Raw genomic sequence first — 15,576 nt, 5'->3', positions numbered from 1 at the left:
TAGGTCTCCATTTCCTCATCTACACAGTGGGGAGCAACTCTGTCCTGATTATAAGGAATACAATAGGTGAATGCACTCAGCAAGCCTGCGGACAGGGATGCATAGAGAAGCTTCTTGCAAAGGTGAAGAATGCCTGCTCTGAGCCCCGCGCTGAGTGACAGGTGAGAGGACAGCAAGCCCAGCGACTGAGGCCTATAAAATGCCCCCTGCAGAGAGGGAGGAGGAGCAGTGTTCTAAGGTGGGTGGTTGGCAGCATCCCCAGTGCTTGCAGGAGGAGCAGGACTGCTTGTGCTTGCTCAGGTGGGTGGTAGGTTAGGTTCTTAGGCATCTGCTGGGTATCAGATGCTGCACAGGCATCATCTCCGTGAATTTAATCTTTCCATCATACCTGAGAGGTGGGCATTACAGGGGCATAGTGGGATTGAAACACAGGTCCCCTGAGCCTGTGCCTTTTCTACAAGGCAACTTGGTTCACATGTAATAATAGGACCCAAAAATACACCTGCTATGCTGTGCTCACCAAATTTCAAAACATCCTTGTGACCTGCGAGGTTGCTATACTGTCTTCATTTTATGGATGAGAAAACTGAGTCTCAGAGAGGCTGAATAGTGTGTTCATCCCTCCAAAGAACTAAAGGGAAGAGGGGTGCTATAGCTGTGGGGCCTTCTATTCCTGGCAGGAAGTGTGCAGTACCCCAGGCAATTCTGACCCTACTGCAGGCAGGAGAAAAGGCACATCAACAAATCCAGCAGCAAGCTTCCACTGAGGGCCTCCCTGGCCTTTCCTTGCACTAGTGCTGAGGGAGAAACAGCCTTGTTCCTTCACATAACATGGCTTCCTGACGCCCCCAGGATAAAGGTCAGAGTCCTCAGGTCTGTGTTTGAGACTCTTCATGGTCTGGTCCCATCTGCATTTCCAGCCAAATTCTCCACTACGGCCCCCAGTGCAGCAGCCCTGGCCATCTGTCCCATCCCACCATCCTGCCTTGGCTCAAACTGTTCCCTCTGTCCCATGCTATTCACACATAGAACAAGGAGAAGCTTGATAGAGGCTAGCCTGAATATTCCATTTGAGAGCATTTTCAGCTTCTGGAAACAGACATTTCACCCAAAATTCCAGATTCCCTGCTTCTCTGAAAATACATACATACATGCATACATACATACATACATACATACATACATAAATCTGCTCTTACTCTGCACTATTCTGTTTCTTGAGACAGAGTTTCACTCTTGTTGCCAGGCTGGAGTGCAGTGGTGTGATCTCCATTCACCACAACCTCTGCCACCCGGGTTCAAGCGAGTCTCCTGCCTCAGCCTCCTGAGTAGCTGGGATTTACAGGCATGAACCACCATAGCCGGCTAATTTTCATGAACTTTTTTTTAGTAGAGATGGAGTTTCACGATGTTGGTCAGGCTGGTCTCCAACTCCTGACCTTGGGTAATCCACCAGCCTCGGCCTCCCAAAGTGCTGGGATTACAGGTGTCAGTCACCTCACTTGTCCAGTCTGCACTATTCCTTAGTGTCAGACTATTTGAGCCAAACAATGTCTTTCTCATTTGGACGTGACCTTCAGGGTCTAATTTTTGTATTTTTAGTATAGACCAGGTTTTTTTTTTTTTTTTTGACAGAGTTTCACTCTTGTCACCCAGGCCCAATGGTGCAATGGCATGATCTCAGCTCAATGCAACCTCCGCCTCCTGGGTTCAAGGGATTCTTCTGCCTCAGCCTCCTGAGTAGCTGGGATTACAGGCACCTGCCACCACACCCGGCTAATTTTTTGTATTTTTATTAGAAACAGGGTTTTGCCATGTTGGACAGACTGGTCTCGAACTCCTGACCTTAGGTGATATACTCTCCTCAGCCTCCCAAAGTGTGGAATTACAGGCATAGGCCAGAGCCTGGCCTCACCTGGCTAATTCTTTGTATATTTGAAGAGACAGCGTTTCACCATGTTGGCCAGGATGGTCTTGATCTCCGGAATTTGTGATCCACTGGCCTCAGCCTCCCAAAGAACTGGGATTAGAGGTGTGAGCCACTGCACCCGGCCTCAATGTAGCTTATTATCAAAGTATTTACATAGAAAAATTAATCAAAGGGCACAAGCATTTCAATACTTAGGTTAAGATGAAATCTGTGCCCGGAAGAGTGCCAGACACACATGAAATGTTTTGTGCATGAAGCAACCACAACTTAAAATGATTTTCTGTTATTCGTTTTGGTATGTTATTTTGGGAATGTGATTAATCACCTATGTCAAGGACGTTGGGAAGAATTTCCAGATACTCTGATATGCATGACATCTTAATCATACAATATGAAGCAAGGCTATCTTAGGAAATTAGGTATCACTGCCAAGGACCTTTACAATTGAAGATAAATTAAAATTACTATTAAATTTATAACAGTCAGATGGGATGGCAGGCAAGATGTGTCATTATTTTCTCAGCGTTTTTTCTTTTCCTTGATTCAATAAAACAAACTTAAACGCCAGCTATCTGCAGAACCCTCACTAGACTATATTTAATGATATGTGAAACACAGCCTGCGCACTCACAGATCCTTGCCACGTCCCGTTCCCATCCTCTCAAAACCTGAGTTACCCTGTGGCTAGATTTCTCAAGAAAATGAAAGAGAGAGACGAATGAGAACCATCTTCTTTCAGGTCGCTCCGCACTGCTCCTGCGGGTAGACAATGACCTCTCCGGTGAGGCTTTTATCCTTGACTGTGGGGTGGAGGCCTTAATCCGAGAAAAGAGGCCTCTCAGGGTGAGGAGATGATTTAAATTCTTACTAGAGAGATGTAGCTCCCCACTTCATCCGGACCTTCGCAAACCTAAACTGGAGCCGCCGGAAAAATGACTGACAACCGGCCACACAAGCCAGGCAGAGACGCGGGGAGAGCCTTGTGGAGGCACATTGGCTGGGCTGACTAAAGCTCTGGTGCTGGAAGTCAGGCTGCTGCTCCTTTAAACAATGGCAACTGTGCTGTAGCAGAGGGGCTCCTGTTGAAGCCTCCGCAGCGACTGGATCCGGGGTCCAGTTTGGGGCAGCCTGGGAGAGGGTGCCGCGAGTGTCCTGTCCCAGGGCCAAACCCCCAGGAGTCCTGTCCTCCGGACCTCCTTAAGGCGACTTCCACCGAGGGAGGGGGAGCTTCAGGACGCCTGCTGTGTTCTGGGGACTCCCGTTCAGATCCGATTTTGGCCCCCTCCCAGTGAGATAGGATGGGCTCACCACATCTGGTGAGGCAGGCAGGGCCTCGCTGCAGCGCAGAATGATCCCATAGGTCTCAAGGCGTAGCGTCAGCTGAAACTTCACTGATCCATCAGCCCTCTGCCTCCCTCCTCCTTCGAAAGAGCAGTGGCCTGCTCCGCTTCTAAAAGCCCTGGGGCTCCGGAAAGCCGACCGCGCTTTACAGGACACGTGCAGGCAGGAACAGGGGCGAATCCGAGGTGGAGACCATGTGACCACGCGTGGCACTGGCGTATCCCACAGCAGATGGTGTGAACGTGTGTCACCGGAGGCATACCGGGAGACGGCGAAACAAACGGTGGTGTCCAGGCATGTGCCAGTGGAAGGGGGGAACAAGTGACCTTTCGGTCAATGCCAAGGGAAATCAAAGGACACCTGGGACTCGGTGGGTGGGGGGCCTGTGCCTGACCCAAGCCAGGTTTTCCAATGCCTATCAGAGGAGCAAAGAATCTTCTGCAGAATTCGCCCCGCCCCCAACCCTCCTCCTCCCTGGTAGCCCTGACGCAACTTCCCCTGCACCCAGCCCCAGCCCCAGCCCCAGCCCCAGCCCCAGCCCCAGACCCAGCCCCAGACCCAGACCCAGCCCCAGCCCCAGCCCCAGCCCCAGCCCCAGCCCCAGCCCAGTCCCTCTGGTTCCCTGACATTCGTTTGGGCCACAAGATCAAGGGAGTCAGTCCACCCAGGAGCAGAGGAGAGGATGTCCCTCCAGAATGAGACAGGAAGTGCAGAGGAAATGCGACACCACCTGTCCTAGAAGACAAGGCCAGTCACGGTCGCCTAGCGCTCATTCTAGGCAGTCCACCCACCCATGAGGGGAAACATGGAGAACAAGGAAGCTTCCCTGTCTGAGACACGTATGGAAGCCAAGAAATCCAGGGTCATGAGACCTGCCCAATGAAGCAGAAAGACGTTTGGAGAGAGATACCATCATGACACGGATCTGCAGGAAGTGTGTCCCTGACGGACTGGGAAGTCATCTTTGTTGAAGACATTGGGCCAGAGCGAGAGGCATCCAGGCCCCTGAGAAACAGGTGAGGCAGAGCAAGAGGGAGGATAGAGCAGAGGCCAGAGCCCCGGCAGGATACAGCGCCGTGCCACCACCACGGGCATAAGGGGAGGGCTTCCAAAAGGGTGGCTTGTCCAGAGAGGCCAGCGTTCCAGTGACAGTGACAGGGATTGTTGCCATCTCCCATTCCCGGCTGCTTCTTCTACACGGTATGGTGGTGTGGCTTCATTTCTCAGAGAAGAGCCGTGAAAAGGTACAACCATCTTCTCTGATGTGGTCCTGCTTCCCTACTGCGGGACAAAGAGCTCCTGTGGGGCTCTTTTCCTTGGTTGCTGTGTGGTCATGTTGATCTTAGAAAAGAGGCAGCTCATGATGGGGATGAGATTTCAATTGCTCCGGGACCGATGCATCTCCTCACGTGGGCCAGGCCTTCACACACCCAAAGCGGATCCGCGGCGGCGAAAACGATTGACAGCCGGCCTCATGACCCAGGCAGAGACGCAGAAAGAGGCTCAGCAAAGACAGGCCGACATGCCAGAAATCGCCTTGTGCTGCACAGGGCACATTCAGCCAAAGACACACACGCAGAGGGGCACGCACACACTAACCGACAGAGAGAGGGAAAGAAAGACACAGAGACTGAGAGACAGAGAGAGAAGAGAGGATGGGAGACACACACACACGCGCGCACACATACACGCACACACACACACACAGAAACAGAGTCATACAGCAGAGGCATGGAAACACACCCCCCCAGGCAACCCCTGAGGCTGCGGGGTTCTGCTCTCGACGAGAACGACCCTGGGGTGAGAGAAGAGCCCAGGGGCACGCAGGCCGACCTGTCCTCGAGATGACGGCGGCACGACTTTTGGGGAGACTCACCCCAACAGCGTCCGGGCAGGCCTGAGGCTGGGATGCCGTGCTGCTTCCCCCGGACTCCGCCTGGGGTTTCCTCATCCTGGTCGGCCCTTTGCGACTCCTGGCATCCGGAGACGTTCCCGTCGACCCCGTGGAGAGGTCAGACCGGAGCCTCAGAGCCCCGCCACCCAAGCACTGCCACGGAGGGCTCCTGTTCTGCCAAGCCTCAGGGACGGGTTTCTAAGACAACCGTGGGAAGCACTGTGACGGCAGAAGCCGCTCGCGCCTCGCGCATGCGCATTGGCTGGACCGACTCGCGCTCCGCTCCTGGCAGTCAGGCTGCGTCCCCTTTAAATAATGCCCCCGCTGCGCGGCTGCAGCGAGGCTCCTGCTGCAGCCGCGGCGGCGTGTGGATACGGGGTCCAGCTTGGGACGCCGTGGGAGATGGGGCCGCCGGTGCCCTGTCTCAGGGCCAAACCCCCAGGTGTCCCGCCCTCAGGATCTCCTTGAGCCGACTTCCACGGAGGGAAGGGGAGCTTCAGGACGCCTGCTGTGTTCTGGGGACTCCCGTTCAGATCCGATTTTGGCCCCCTCCCAGTGAGATAGGATGGGCTCACCACATCTGGTGAGGCAGGCAGGGCCTCGCTGCAGCGCAGAATGATCCCATAGGTCTCAAGGCGTAGCGTCAGCTGAAACTTCACTGATCCATCAGCCCTCTGCCTCCCTCCTCCTTCGAAAGAGCAGTGGCCTGCTCCGCTTCTAAAAGCCCTGGGGCTCCGGAAAGCCGACCGCGCTTTACAGGACACGTGCAGGCAGGAGCAGGGGCGAATCCGAGGTGGAGACCATGTGACCACGCGTGGCACTGGCGTATCCCACAGCAGATGGTGTGAACGTGTGTCACCGGAGGCATACCGGGAGACGGCGAAACAAACGGTGGTGTCCAGGCATGTGCCAGTGGAAGGGGGGAAGAAGTGACCTTTCGGTCAATGCCAAGGGAAATCAAAGGACACCTGGGATTCGGTGGGTGGGGGGCCTGTGCCTGACCCAAGCCAGGTTTTCCAAAGCCTATCAGAGGAGCAAAGAATCTTCTGCAGAATTCGCCCCGCCCCCAACCCTCCTCCTCCCTGGTAGCCCTGACGCAACTTCCCCTACACCCAGCCCCAGGCCCAGGCCCAGCCCCAGCCCCAGACACAGACCCAGCCCCAGCCCCAGCCCCAGCCCAGTCCCTCTGGTTCCCTGACATTCGTTTGGGCCACAAGATCAAGGGAGTCAGTCCACCCAGGAGCAGAGGAGAGGATGTCCCTCCAGAATGAGACAGGAAGTGCAGAGGAAATGCGACACCACCTGTCCTAGAAGACAAGGCCAGTCACGGTCGCCTAGCGCTCATTCTAGGCAGTCCACCCACCCATGAGGGGAAACATGGAGAACAAGGAAGCTTCCCTGTCTGAGACACGTATGGAAGCCAAGAAATCCAGGGTCATGAGACCTGCCCAATGAAGCAGAAAGACGTTTGGAGAGAGATACCATCATGACACGGATCTGCAGGAAGTGTGTCCCTGACGGACTGGGAAGTCATCTTTGTTGAAGACATTGGGCCAGAGCGAGAGGCATCCAGGCCCCTGAGAAACAGGTGAGGCAGAGCAAGAGGTAGGATAGAGCAGAGGCCAGAGCCCCGGCAGGATACAGCGCCGTGCCACCACCACGGGCATAAGGGGAGGGCTTCCAAAAGGGTGGCTTGTCCAGAGAGGCCAGCATTCCAGTGACAGTGACAGGGATTGTTGCCATCTCCCATTCCCGGCTGCTTCTTCTACACGGTATGGTGGTGTGGCTTCATTTCTCAGAGAAGAGCCGTGAAAAGGTACAACCATCTTCTCTGATGTGGTCCTGCTTCCCTACTGCGGGACAAAGAGCTCCTGTGGGGCTCTTTTCCTTGGTTGCTGTGTGGTCATGTTGATCTTAGAAAAGAGGCAGCTCATGATGGGGATGAGATTTCAATTGCTCCGGGACCGATGCATCTCCTCACGTGGGCCAGGCCTTCACACACCCAAAGCGGATCCGCGGCGGCGAAAACGATTGACAGCCGGCCTCATGACCCAGGCAGAGACGCAGAAAGAGGCTCAGCAAAGACAGGCCGACATGCCAGAAATCGCCTTGTGCTGCACAGGGCACATTCAGCCAAAGACACACACGCAGAGGGGCACGCACACACTAACCGACAGAGAGAGGGAAAGAAAGACACAGAGACTGAGAGACAGAGAGAGAAGAGAGGATGGGAGACACACACACACGCGCGCACACATACACGCACACACACACACACAGAAACAGAGTCATACAGCAGAGGCATGGAAACACACCCCCCCAGGCAACCCCTGAGGCTGCGGGGTTCTGCTCTCGACGAGAACGACCCTGGGGTGAGAGAACAGCCCAGGGGCACGCAGGCCGACCTGTCCTCGAGATGACGGCGGCACGACTTTTGGGGAGACTCACCCCAACAGCGTCCGGGCAGGCCTGAGGCTGGGATGCCGTGCTGCTTCCCCCGGACTCCGCCTGGGGTTTCCTCATCCTGGTCGGCCCTTTGCGACTCCTGGCATCCGGAGACGTTCCCGTCGACCCCGTGGAGAGGTCAGACCGGAGCCTCAGAGCCCCACCACCCAAGCACTGCCACGGAGGACTCCTGCTCTGCCAAGCCTCAGGGACGGGTTTCTAAGACAACCGTGGGAAGCACTGTGACGGCAGAAGCCGCTCGCGCCTCGCGCATGCGCATTGGCTGGACCGACTCACGCTCCGCTCCTGGCAGTCAGGCTGCGTCCCCTTTAAATAATGCCCCCGCTGCGCGGCTGCAGCGAGGCTCCTGCTGCAGCCGCGGCGGCGTGTGGATACGGGGTCCAGCTTGGGGCGCCGTGGGAGATGGGGCCGCCGGTGCCCTGTCTCAGGGCCAAACCCCCAGGAGTCCCGCCCTCAGGATCTCCTTGAGCCGACTTCCACGGAGGGAAGGGGAGCTTCAGGACGCCTGCTGTGTTCTGGGGACTCCCGTTCAGATCCGATTTTGGCCCCCTCCCAGTGAGATAGGATGGGCTCACCACATCTGGTGAGGCAGGCAGGGCCTCGCTGCAGCGCAGAATGATCCCATAGGTCTCAAGGCGTAGCGTCAGCTGAAACTTCACTGATCCATCAGCCCTCTGCCTCCCTCCTCCTTTGAAAGAGCAGTGGCCTGCTCCGCTTCTAAAAGCCCTGGGGCTCCGGAAAGCCGACCGCGCTTTACAGGACACGTGCAGGCAGGAACAGGGGCGAATCCGAGGTGGAGACCATGTGACCACGCGTGGCACTGGCGTATCCCACAGCAGATGGTGTGAACGTGTGTCACCGGAGGCATACCGGGAGACGGCGAAACAAACGGTGGTGTCCAGGCATGTGCCAGTGGAAGGGGGGAACAAGTGACCTTTCGGTCAATGCCAAGGGAAATCAAAGGACACCTGGGACTCGGTGGGTGGGGGGCCTGTGCCTGACCCAAGCCAGGTTTTCCAATGCCTATCAGAGGAGCAAAGAATCTTCTGCAGAATTCGCCCCGCCCCCAACCCTCCTCCTCCCTGGTAGCCCTGACGCAACTTCCCCTGCACCCAGCCCCAGCCCCAGCCCCAGCCCCAGCCCCAGCCCCAGACACAGACCCAGCCCCAGCCCCAGCCCCAGCCCAGTCCCTCTGGTTCCCTGACATTCGTTTGGGCCACAAGATCAAGGGAGTCAGTCCACCCAGGAGCAGAGGAGAGGATGTCCCTCCAGAATGAGACAGGAAGTGCAGAGGAAATGCGACACCACCTGTCCTAGAAGACAAGGCCAGTCACGGTCGCCTAGCGCTCATTCTAGGCAGTCCACCCACCCATGAGGGGAAACATGGAGAACAAGGAAGCTTCCCTGTCTGAGACACGTATGGAAGCCAAGAAATCCAGGGTCATGAGACCTGCCCAATGAAGCAGAAAGACGTTTGGAGAGAGATACCATCATGACACGGATCTGCAGGAAGTGTGTCCCTGACGGACTGGGAAGTCATCTTTGTTGAAGACATTGGGCCAGAGCGAGAGGCATCCAGGCCCCTGAGAAACAGGTGAGGCAGAGCAAGAGGGAGGATAGAGCAGAGGCCAGAGCCCCGGCAGGATACAGCGCCGTGCCACCACCACGGGCATAAGGGGAGGGCTTCCAAAAGGGTGGCTTGTCCAGAGAGGCCAGCGTTCCAGTGACAGTGACAGGGATTGTTGCCATCTCCCATTCCCGGCTGCTTCTTCTACACGGTATGGTGGTGTGGCTTCATTTCTCAGAGAAGAGCCGTGAAAAGGTACAACCATCTTCTCTGATGTGGTCCTGCTTCCCTACTGCGGGACAAAGAGCTCCTGTGGGGCTCTTTTCCTTGGTTGCTGTGTGGTCATGTTGATCTTAGAAAAGAGGCAGCTCATGATGGGGATGAGATTTCAATTGCTCCGGGACCGATGCATCTCCTCACGTGGGCCAGGCCTTCACACACCCAAAGCGGATCCGCGGCGGCGAAAACGATTGACAGCCGGCCTCATGACCCAGGCAGAGACGCAGAAAGAGGCTCAGCAAAGACAGGCCGACATGCCAGAAATCGCCTTGTGCTGCACAGGGCACATTCAGCCAAAGACACACACGCAGAGGGGCACGCACACACTAACCGACAGAGAGAGGGAAAGAAAGACACAGAGACTGAGAGACAGAGAGAGAAGAGAGGATGGGAGACACACACACACGCGCGCACACATACACGCACACACACACACACAGAAACAGAGTCATACAGCAGAGGCATGGAAACACACCCCCCCAGGCAACCCCTGAGGCTGCGGGGTTCTGCTCTCGACGAGAACGACCCTGGGGTGAGAGAAGAGCCCAGGGGCACGCAGGCCGACCTGTCCTCGAGATGACGGCGGCACGACTTTTGGGGAGACTCACCCCAACAGCGTCCGGGCAGGCCTGAGGCTGGGATGCCGTGCTGCTTCCCCCGGACTCCGCCTGGGGTTTCCTCATCCTGGTCGGCCCTTTGCGACTCCTGGCATCCGGAGACGTTCCCGTCGACCCCGTGGAGAGGTCAGACCGGAGCCTCAGAGCCCCGCCACCCAAGCACTGCCACGGAGGGCTCCTGTTCTGCCAAGCCTCAGGGACGGGTTTCTAAGACAACCGTGGGAAGCACTGTGACGGCAGAAGCCGCTCGCGCCTCGCGCATGCGCATTGGCTGGACCGACTCGCGCTCCGCTCCTGGCAGTCAGGCTGCGTCCCCTTTAAATAATGCCCCCGCTGCGCGGCTGCAGCGAGGCTCCTGCTGCAGCCGCGGCGGCGTGTGGATACGGGGTCCAGCTTGGGACGCCGTGGGAGATGGGGCCGCCGGTGCCCTGTCTCAGGGCCAAACCCCCAGGTGTCCCGCCCTCAGGATCTCCTTGAGCCGACTTCCACGGAGGGAAGGGGAGCTTCAGGACGCCTGCTGTGTTCTGGGGACTCCCGTTCAGATCCGATTTTGGCCCCCTCCCAGTGAGATAGGATGGGCTCACCACATCTGGTGAGGCAGGCAGGGCCTCGCTGCAGCGCAGAATGATCCCATAGGTCTCAAGGCGTAGCGTCAGCTGAAACTTCACTGATCCATCAGCCCTCTGCCTCCCTCCTCCTTCGAAAGAGCAGTGGCCTGCTCCGCTTCTAAAAGCCCTGGGGCTCCGGAAAGCCGACCGCGCTTTACAGGACACGTGCAGGCAGGAGCAGGGGCGAATCCGAGGTGGAGACCATGTGACCACGCGTGGCACTGGCGTATCCCACAGCAGATGGTGTGAACGTGTGTCACCGGAGGCATACCGGGAGACGGCGAAACAAACGGTGGTGTCCAGGCATGTGCCAGTGGAAGGGGGGAACAAGTGACCTTTCGGTCAATGCCAAGGGAAATCAAAGGACACCTGGGATTCGGTGGGTGGGGGGCCTGTGCCTGACCCAAGCCAGGTTTTCCAAAGCCTATCAGAGGAGCAAAGAATCTTCTGCAGAATTCGCCCCGCCCCCAACCCTCCTCCTCCCTGGTAGCCCTGACGCAACTTCCCCTACACCCAGCCCCAGGCCCAGGCCCAGCCCCAGCCCCAGACACAGACCCAGCCCCAGCCCCAGCCCCAGCCCAGTCCCTCTGGTTCCCTGACATTCGTTTGGGCCACAAGATCAAGGGAGTCAGTCCACCCAGGAGCAGAGGAGAGGATGTCCCTCCAGAATGAGACAGGAAGTGCAGAGGAAATGCGACACCACCTGTCCTAGAAGACAAGGCCAGTCACGGTCGCCTAGCGCTCATTCTAGGCAGTCCACCCACCCATGAGGGGAAACATGGAGAACAAGGAAGCTTCCCTGTCTGAGACACGTATGGAAGCCAAGAAATCCAGGGTCATGAGACCTGCCCAATGAAGCAGAAAGACGTTTGGAGAGAGATACCATCATGACACGGATCTGCAGGAAGTGTGTCCCTGACGGACTGGGAAGTCATCTTTGTTGAAGACATTGGGCCAGAGCGAGAGGCATCCAGGCCCCTGAGAAACAGGTGAGGCAGAGCAAGAGGTAGGATAGAGCAGAGGCCAGAGCCCCGGCAGGATACAGCGCCGTGCCACCACCACGGGCATAAGGGGAGGGCTTCCAAAAGGGTGGCTTGTCCAGAGAGGCCAGCATTCCAGTGACAGTGACAGGGATTGTTGCCATCTCCCATTCCCGGCTGCTTCTTCTACACGGTATGGTGGTGTGGCTTCATTTCTCAGAGAAGAGCCGTGAAAAGGTACAACCATCTTCTCTGATGTGGTCCTGCTTCCCTACTGCGGGACAAAGAGCTCCTGTGGGGCTCTTTTCCTTGGTTGCTGTGTGGTCATGTTGATCTTAGAAAAGAGGCAGCTCATGATGGGGATGAGATTTCAATTGCTCCGGGACCGATGCATCTCCTCACGTGGGCCAGGCCTTCACACACCCAAAGCGGATCCGCGGCGGCGAAAACGATTGACAGCCGGCCTCATGACCCAGGCAGAGACGCAGAAAGAGGCTCAGCAAAGACAGGCCGACATGCCAGAAATCGCCTTGTGCTGCACAGGGCACATTCAGCCAAAGACACACACGCAGAGGGGCACGCACACACTAACCGACAGAGAGAGGGAAAGAAAGACACAGAGACTGAGAGACAGAGAGAGAAGAGAGGATGGGAGACACACACACACGCGCGCACACATACACGCACACACACACACACAGAAACAGAGTCATACAGCAGAGGCATGGAAACACACCCCCCCAGGCAACCCCTGAGGCTGCGGGGTTCTGCTCTCGACGAGAACGACCCTGGGGTGAGAGAACAGCCCAGGGGCACGCAGGCCGACCTGTCCTCGAGATGACGGCGGCACGACTTTTGGGGAGACTCACCCCAACAGCGTCCGGGCAGGCCTGAGGCTGGGATGCCGTGCTGCTTCCCCCGGACTCCGCCTGGGGTTTCCTCATCCTGGTCGGCCCTTTGCGACTCCTGGCATCCGGAGACGTTCCCGTCGACCCCGTGGAGAGGTCAGACCGGAGCCTCAGAGCCCCACCACCCAAGCACTGCCACGGAGGACTCCTGCTCTGCCAAGCCTCAGGGACGGGTTTCTAAGACAACCGTGGGAAGCACTGTGACGGCAGAAGCCGCTCGCGCCTCGCGCATGCGCATTGGCTGGACCGACTCACGCTCCGCTCCTGGCAGTCAGGCTGCGTCCCCTTTAAATAATGCCCCCGCTGCGCGGCTGCAGCGAGGCTCCTGCTGCAGCCGCGGCGGCGTGTGGATACGGGGTCCAGCTTGGGGCGCCGTGGGAGATGGGGCCGCCGGTGCCCTGTCTCAGGGCCAAACCCCCAGGAGTCCCGCCCTCAGGATCTCCTTGAGCCGACTTCCACGGAGGGAAGGGGAGCTTCAGGACGCCTGCTGTGTTCTGGGGACTCCCGTTCAGATCCGATTTTGGCCCCCTCCCAGTGAGATAGGATGGGCTCACCACATCTGGTGAGGCAGGCAGGGCCTCGCTGCAGCGCAGAATGATCCCATAGGTCTCAAGGCGTAGCGTCAGCTGAAACTTCACTGATCCATCAGCCCTCTGCCTCCCTCCTCCTTTGAAAGAGCAGTGGCCTGCTCCGCTTCTAAAAGCCCTGGGGCTCCGGAAAGCCGACCGCGCTTTACAGGACACGTGCAGGCAGGAACAGGGGCGAATCCGAGGTGGAGACCATGTGACCACGCGTGGCACTGGCGTATCCCACAGCAGATGGTGTGAACGTGTGTCACCGGAGGCATACCGGGAGACGGCGAAACAAACGGTGGTGTCCAGGCATGTGCCAGTGGAAGGGGGGAACAAGTGACCTTTCGGTCAATGCCAAGGGAAATCAAAGGACACCTGGGACTCGGTGGGTGGGGGGCCTGTGCCTGACCCAAGCCAGGTTTTCCAATGCCTATCAGAGGAGCAAAGAATCTTCTGCAGAATTCGCCCCGCCCCCAACCCTCCTCCTCCCTGGTAGCCCTGACGCAACTTCCCCTGCACCCAGCCCCAGCCCCAGCCCCAGCCCCAGCCCCAGCCCCAGACACAGACCCAGCCCCAGCCCCAGCCCCAGCCCAGTCCCTCTGGTTCCCTGACATTCGTTTGGGCCACAAGATCAAGGGAGTCAGTCCACCCAGGAGCAGAGGAGAGGATGTCCCTCCAGAATGAGACAGGAAGTGCAGAGGAAATGCGACACCACCTGTCCTAGAAGACAAGGCCAGTCACGGTCGCCTAGCGCTCATTCTAGGCAGTCCACCCACCCATGAGGGGAAACATGGAGAACAAGGAAGCTTCCCTGTCTGAGACACGTATGGAAGCCAAGAAATCCAGGGTCATGAGACCTGCCCAATGAAGCAGAAAGACGTTTGGAGAGAGATACCATCATGACACGGATCTGCAGGAAGTGTGTCCCTGACGGACTGGGAAGTCATCTTTGTTGAAGACATTGGGCCAGAGCGAGAGGCATCCAGGCCCCTGAGAAACAGGTGAGGCAGAGCAAGATGTAGGATAGAGCAGAGGCCAGAGCCCCGGCAGGATACAGCGCCGTGCCACCACCACGGGCATAAGGGGAGGGCTTCCAAAAGGGTGGCTTGTCCAGAGAGGCCAGCATTCCAGTGACAGTGACAGGGATTGTTGCCATCTCCCATTCCCGGCTGCTTCTTCTACACGGTATGGTGGTGTGGCTTCATTTCTCAGAGAAGAGCCGTGAAAAGGTACAACCATCTTCTCTGATGTGGTCCTGCTTCCCTACTGCGGGACAAAGAGCTCCTGTGGGGCTCTTTTCCTTGGTTGCTGTGTGGTCATGTTGATCTTAGAAAAGAGGCAGCTCATGATGGGGATGAGATTTCAATTGCTCCGGGACCGATGCATCTCCTCACGTGGGCCAGGCCTTCACACACCCAAAGCGGATCCGCGGCGGCGAAAACGATTGACAGCCGGCCTCATGACCCAGGCAGAGACGCAGAAAGAGGCTCAGCAAAGACAGGCCGACATGCCAGAAATCGCCTTGTGCTGCACAGGGCACATTCAGCCAAAGACACACACGCAGAGGGGCACGCACACACTAACCGACAGAGAGAGGGAAAGAAAGACACAGAGACTGAGAGACAGAGAGAGAAGAGAGGATGGGAGACACGCACACACGCGCGCACACATACACGCACACACACACAGAAACAGAGTCATACAGCAGAGGCATGGAAACACACCCCCCCCAGGCAACCCCTGAGGCTGCGGGGTTCTGCTCTCGACGAGAACGACCCTGGGGTGAGAGAAGAGCCCAGGGGCACGCAGGCCGACCTGTCCTCGAGATGACGGCGGCACGACTTTTGGGGAGACTCACCCCAACAGCGTCCGGGCAGGCCTGAGGCTGGGATGCCGTGCTGCTTCCCCCGGACTCCGCCTGGGGTTTCCTCATCCTGGTCGGCCCTTTGCGACTCCTGGCATCCGGAGACGTTCCCGTCGACCCCGTGGAGAGGTCAGACCGGAGCCTCAGAGCCCCGCCACCCAAGCACTGCCACGGAGGACTCCTGCTCTGCCAAGCCTCAGGGACGGGTTTCTAAGACAACCGTGGGAAGCACTGTGACGGCAGAAGCCGCTCGCGACTCGCGCATGCGCATTGGCTGGACCGACTCGCGCTCCGCTCCTGGCAGTCAGGCTGCGTCCCCTTTAAATAATGCCCCCGCTGCGCGGCTGCAGCGAGGCTCCTGCTGCAGCCGCGGCGGCGTGTGGATACGGGGTCCAGCTTGGGACGCCGTGGGAGATGGGGCCGCCGGTGCCCTGTCTCAGGGCCAAACCCCCAGGAGTCCCGCCCTCAGGATCTCCTTGAGCCGACTTCCACGGAGGGAAGGGGAGCTTCAGGACGCCTGCTGTGTTCTGGGGACTCCCGTTCAGATCCG

General features: G+C 57.8%; 1 protein-coding gene across 11 annotated transcripts in view; it reads right to left on the bottom strand.

The window, feature by feature from the left end:
• The window catches only part of LOC129017995 (uncharacterized), a 257,780-nt gene that overhangs the window by 14,757 nt on the left and 227,447 nt on the right, over window positions 1–15,576 (bottom strand). For 2 of the 11 annotated variants that reach the window (XR_010124756.1, XR_010124757.1), the window contains exon 1: window positions 7,614–7,809. The exons of 4 other annotated variants lie outside the window; for them this stretch is intronic. Coding sequence is in view for 2 of the 7 variants with exons in the window: in XM_063656952.1 (XP_063513022.1) it covers window positions 5,148–5,222 (75 nt within the window). In the remaining 5 variants the exon portion in view is untranslated. Of the gene's footprint in view, window positions 1–5,147; window positions 5,344–7,613; window positions 7,810–15,576 lie in introns of those variants that run through there. 5 more of the 11 variants (XR_010124754.1, XR_010124749.1, XR_010124746.1 and 2 more) reach the window with 4 other exon arrangements.

This window comes from Pongo pygmaeus, chromosome 19, assembly GCF_028885625.2.
Source record: "Pongo pygmaeus isolate AG05252 chromosome 19, NHGRI_mPonPyg2-v2.0_pri, whole genome shotgun sequence".
NCBI classification, from domain to species: Eukaryota; Metazoa; Chordata; class Mammalia; order Primates; family Hominidae; genus Pongo; species Pongo pygmaeus.
The sequence above is the reverse complement of the archived record's forward strand: the minus strand, read 5'-3'. Positions and strand labels throughout refer to the sequence as shown.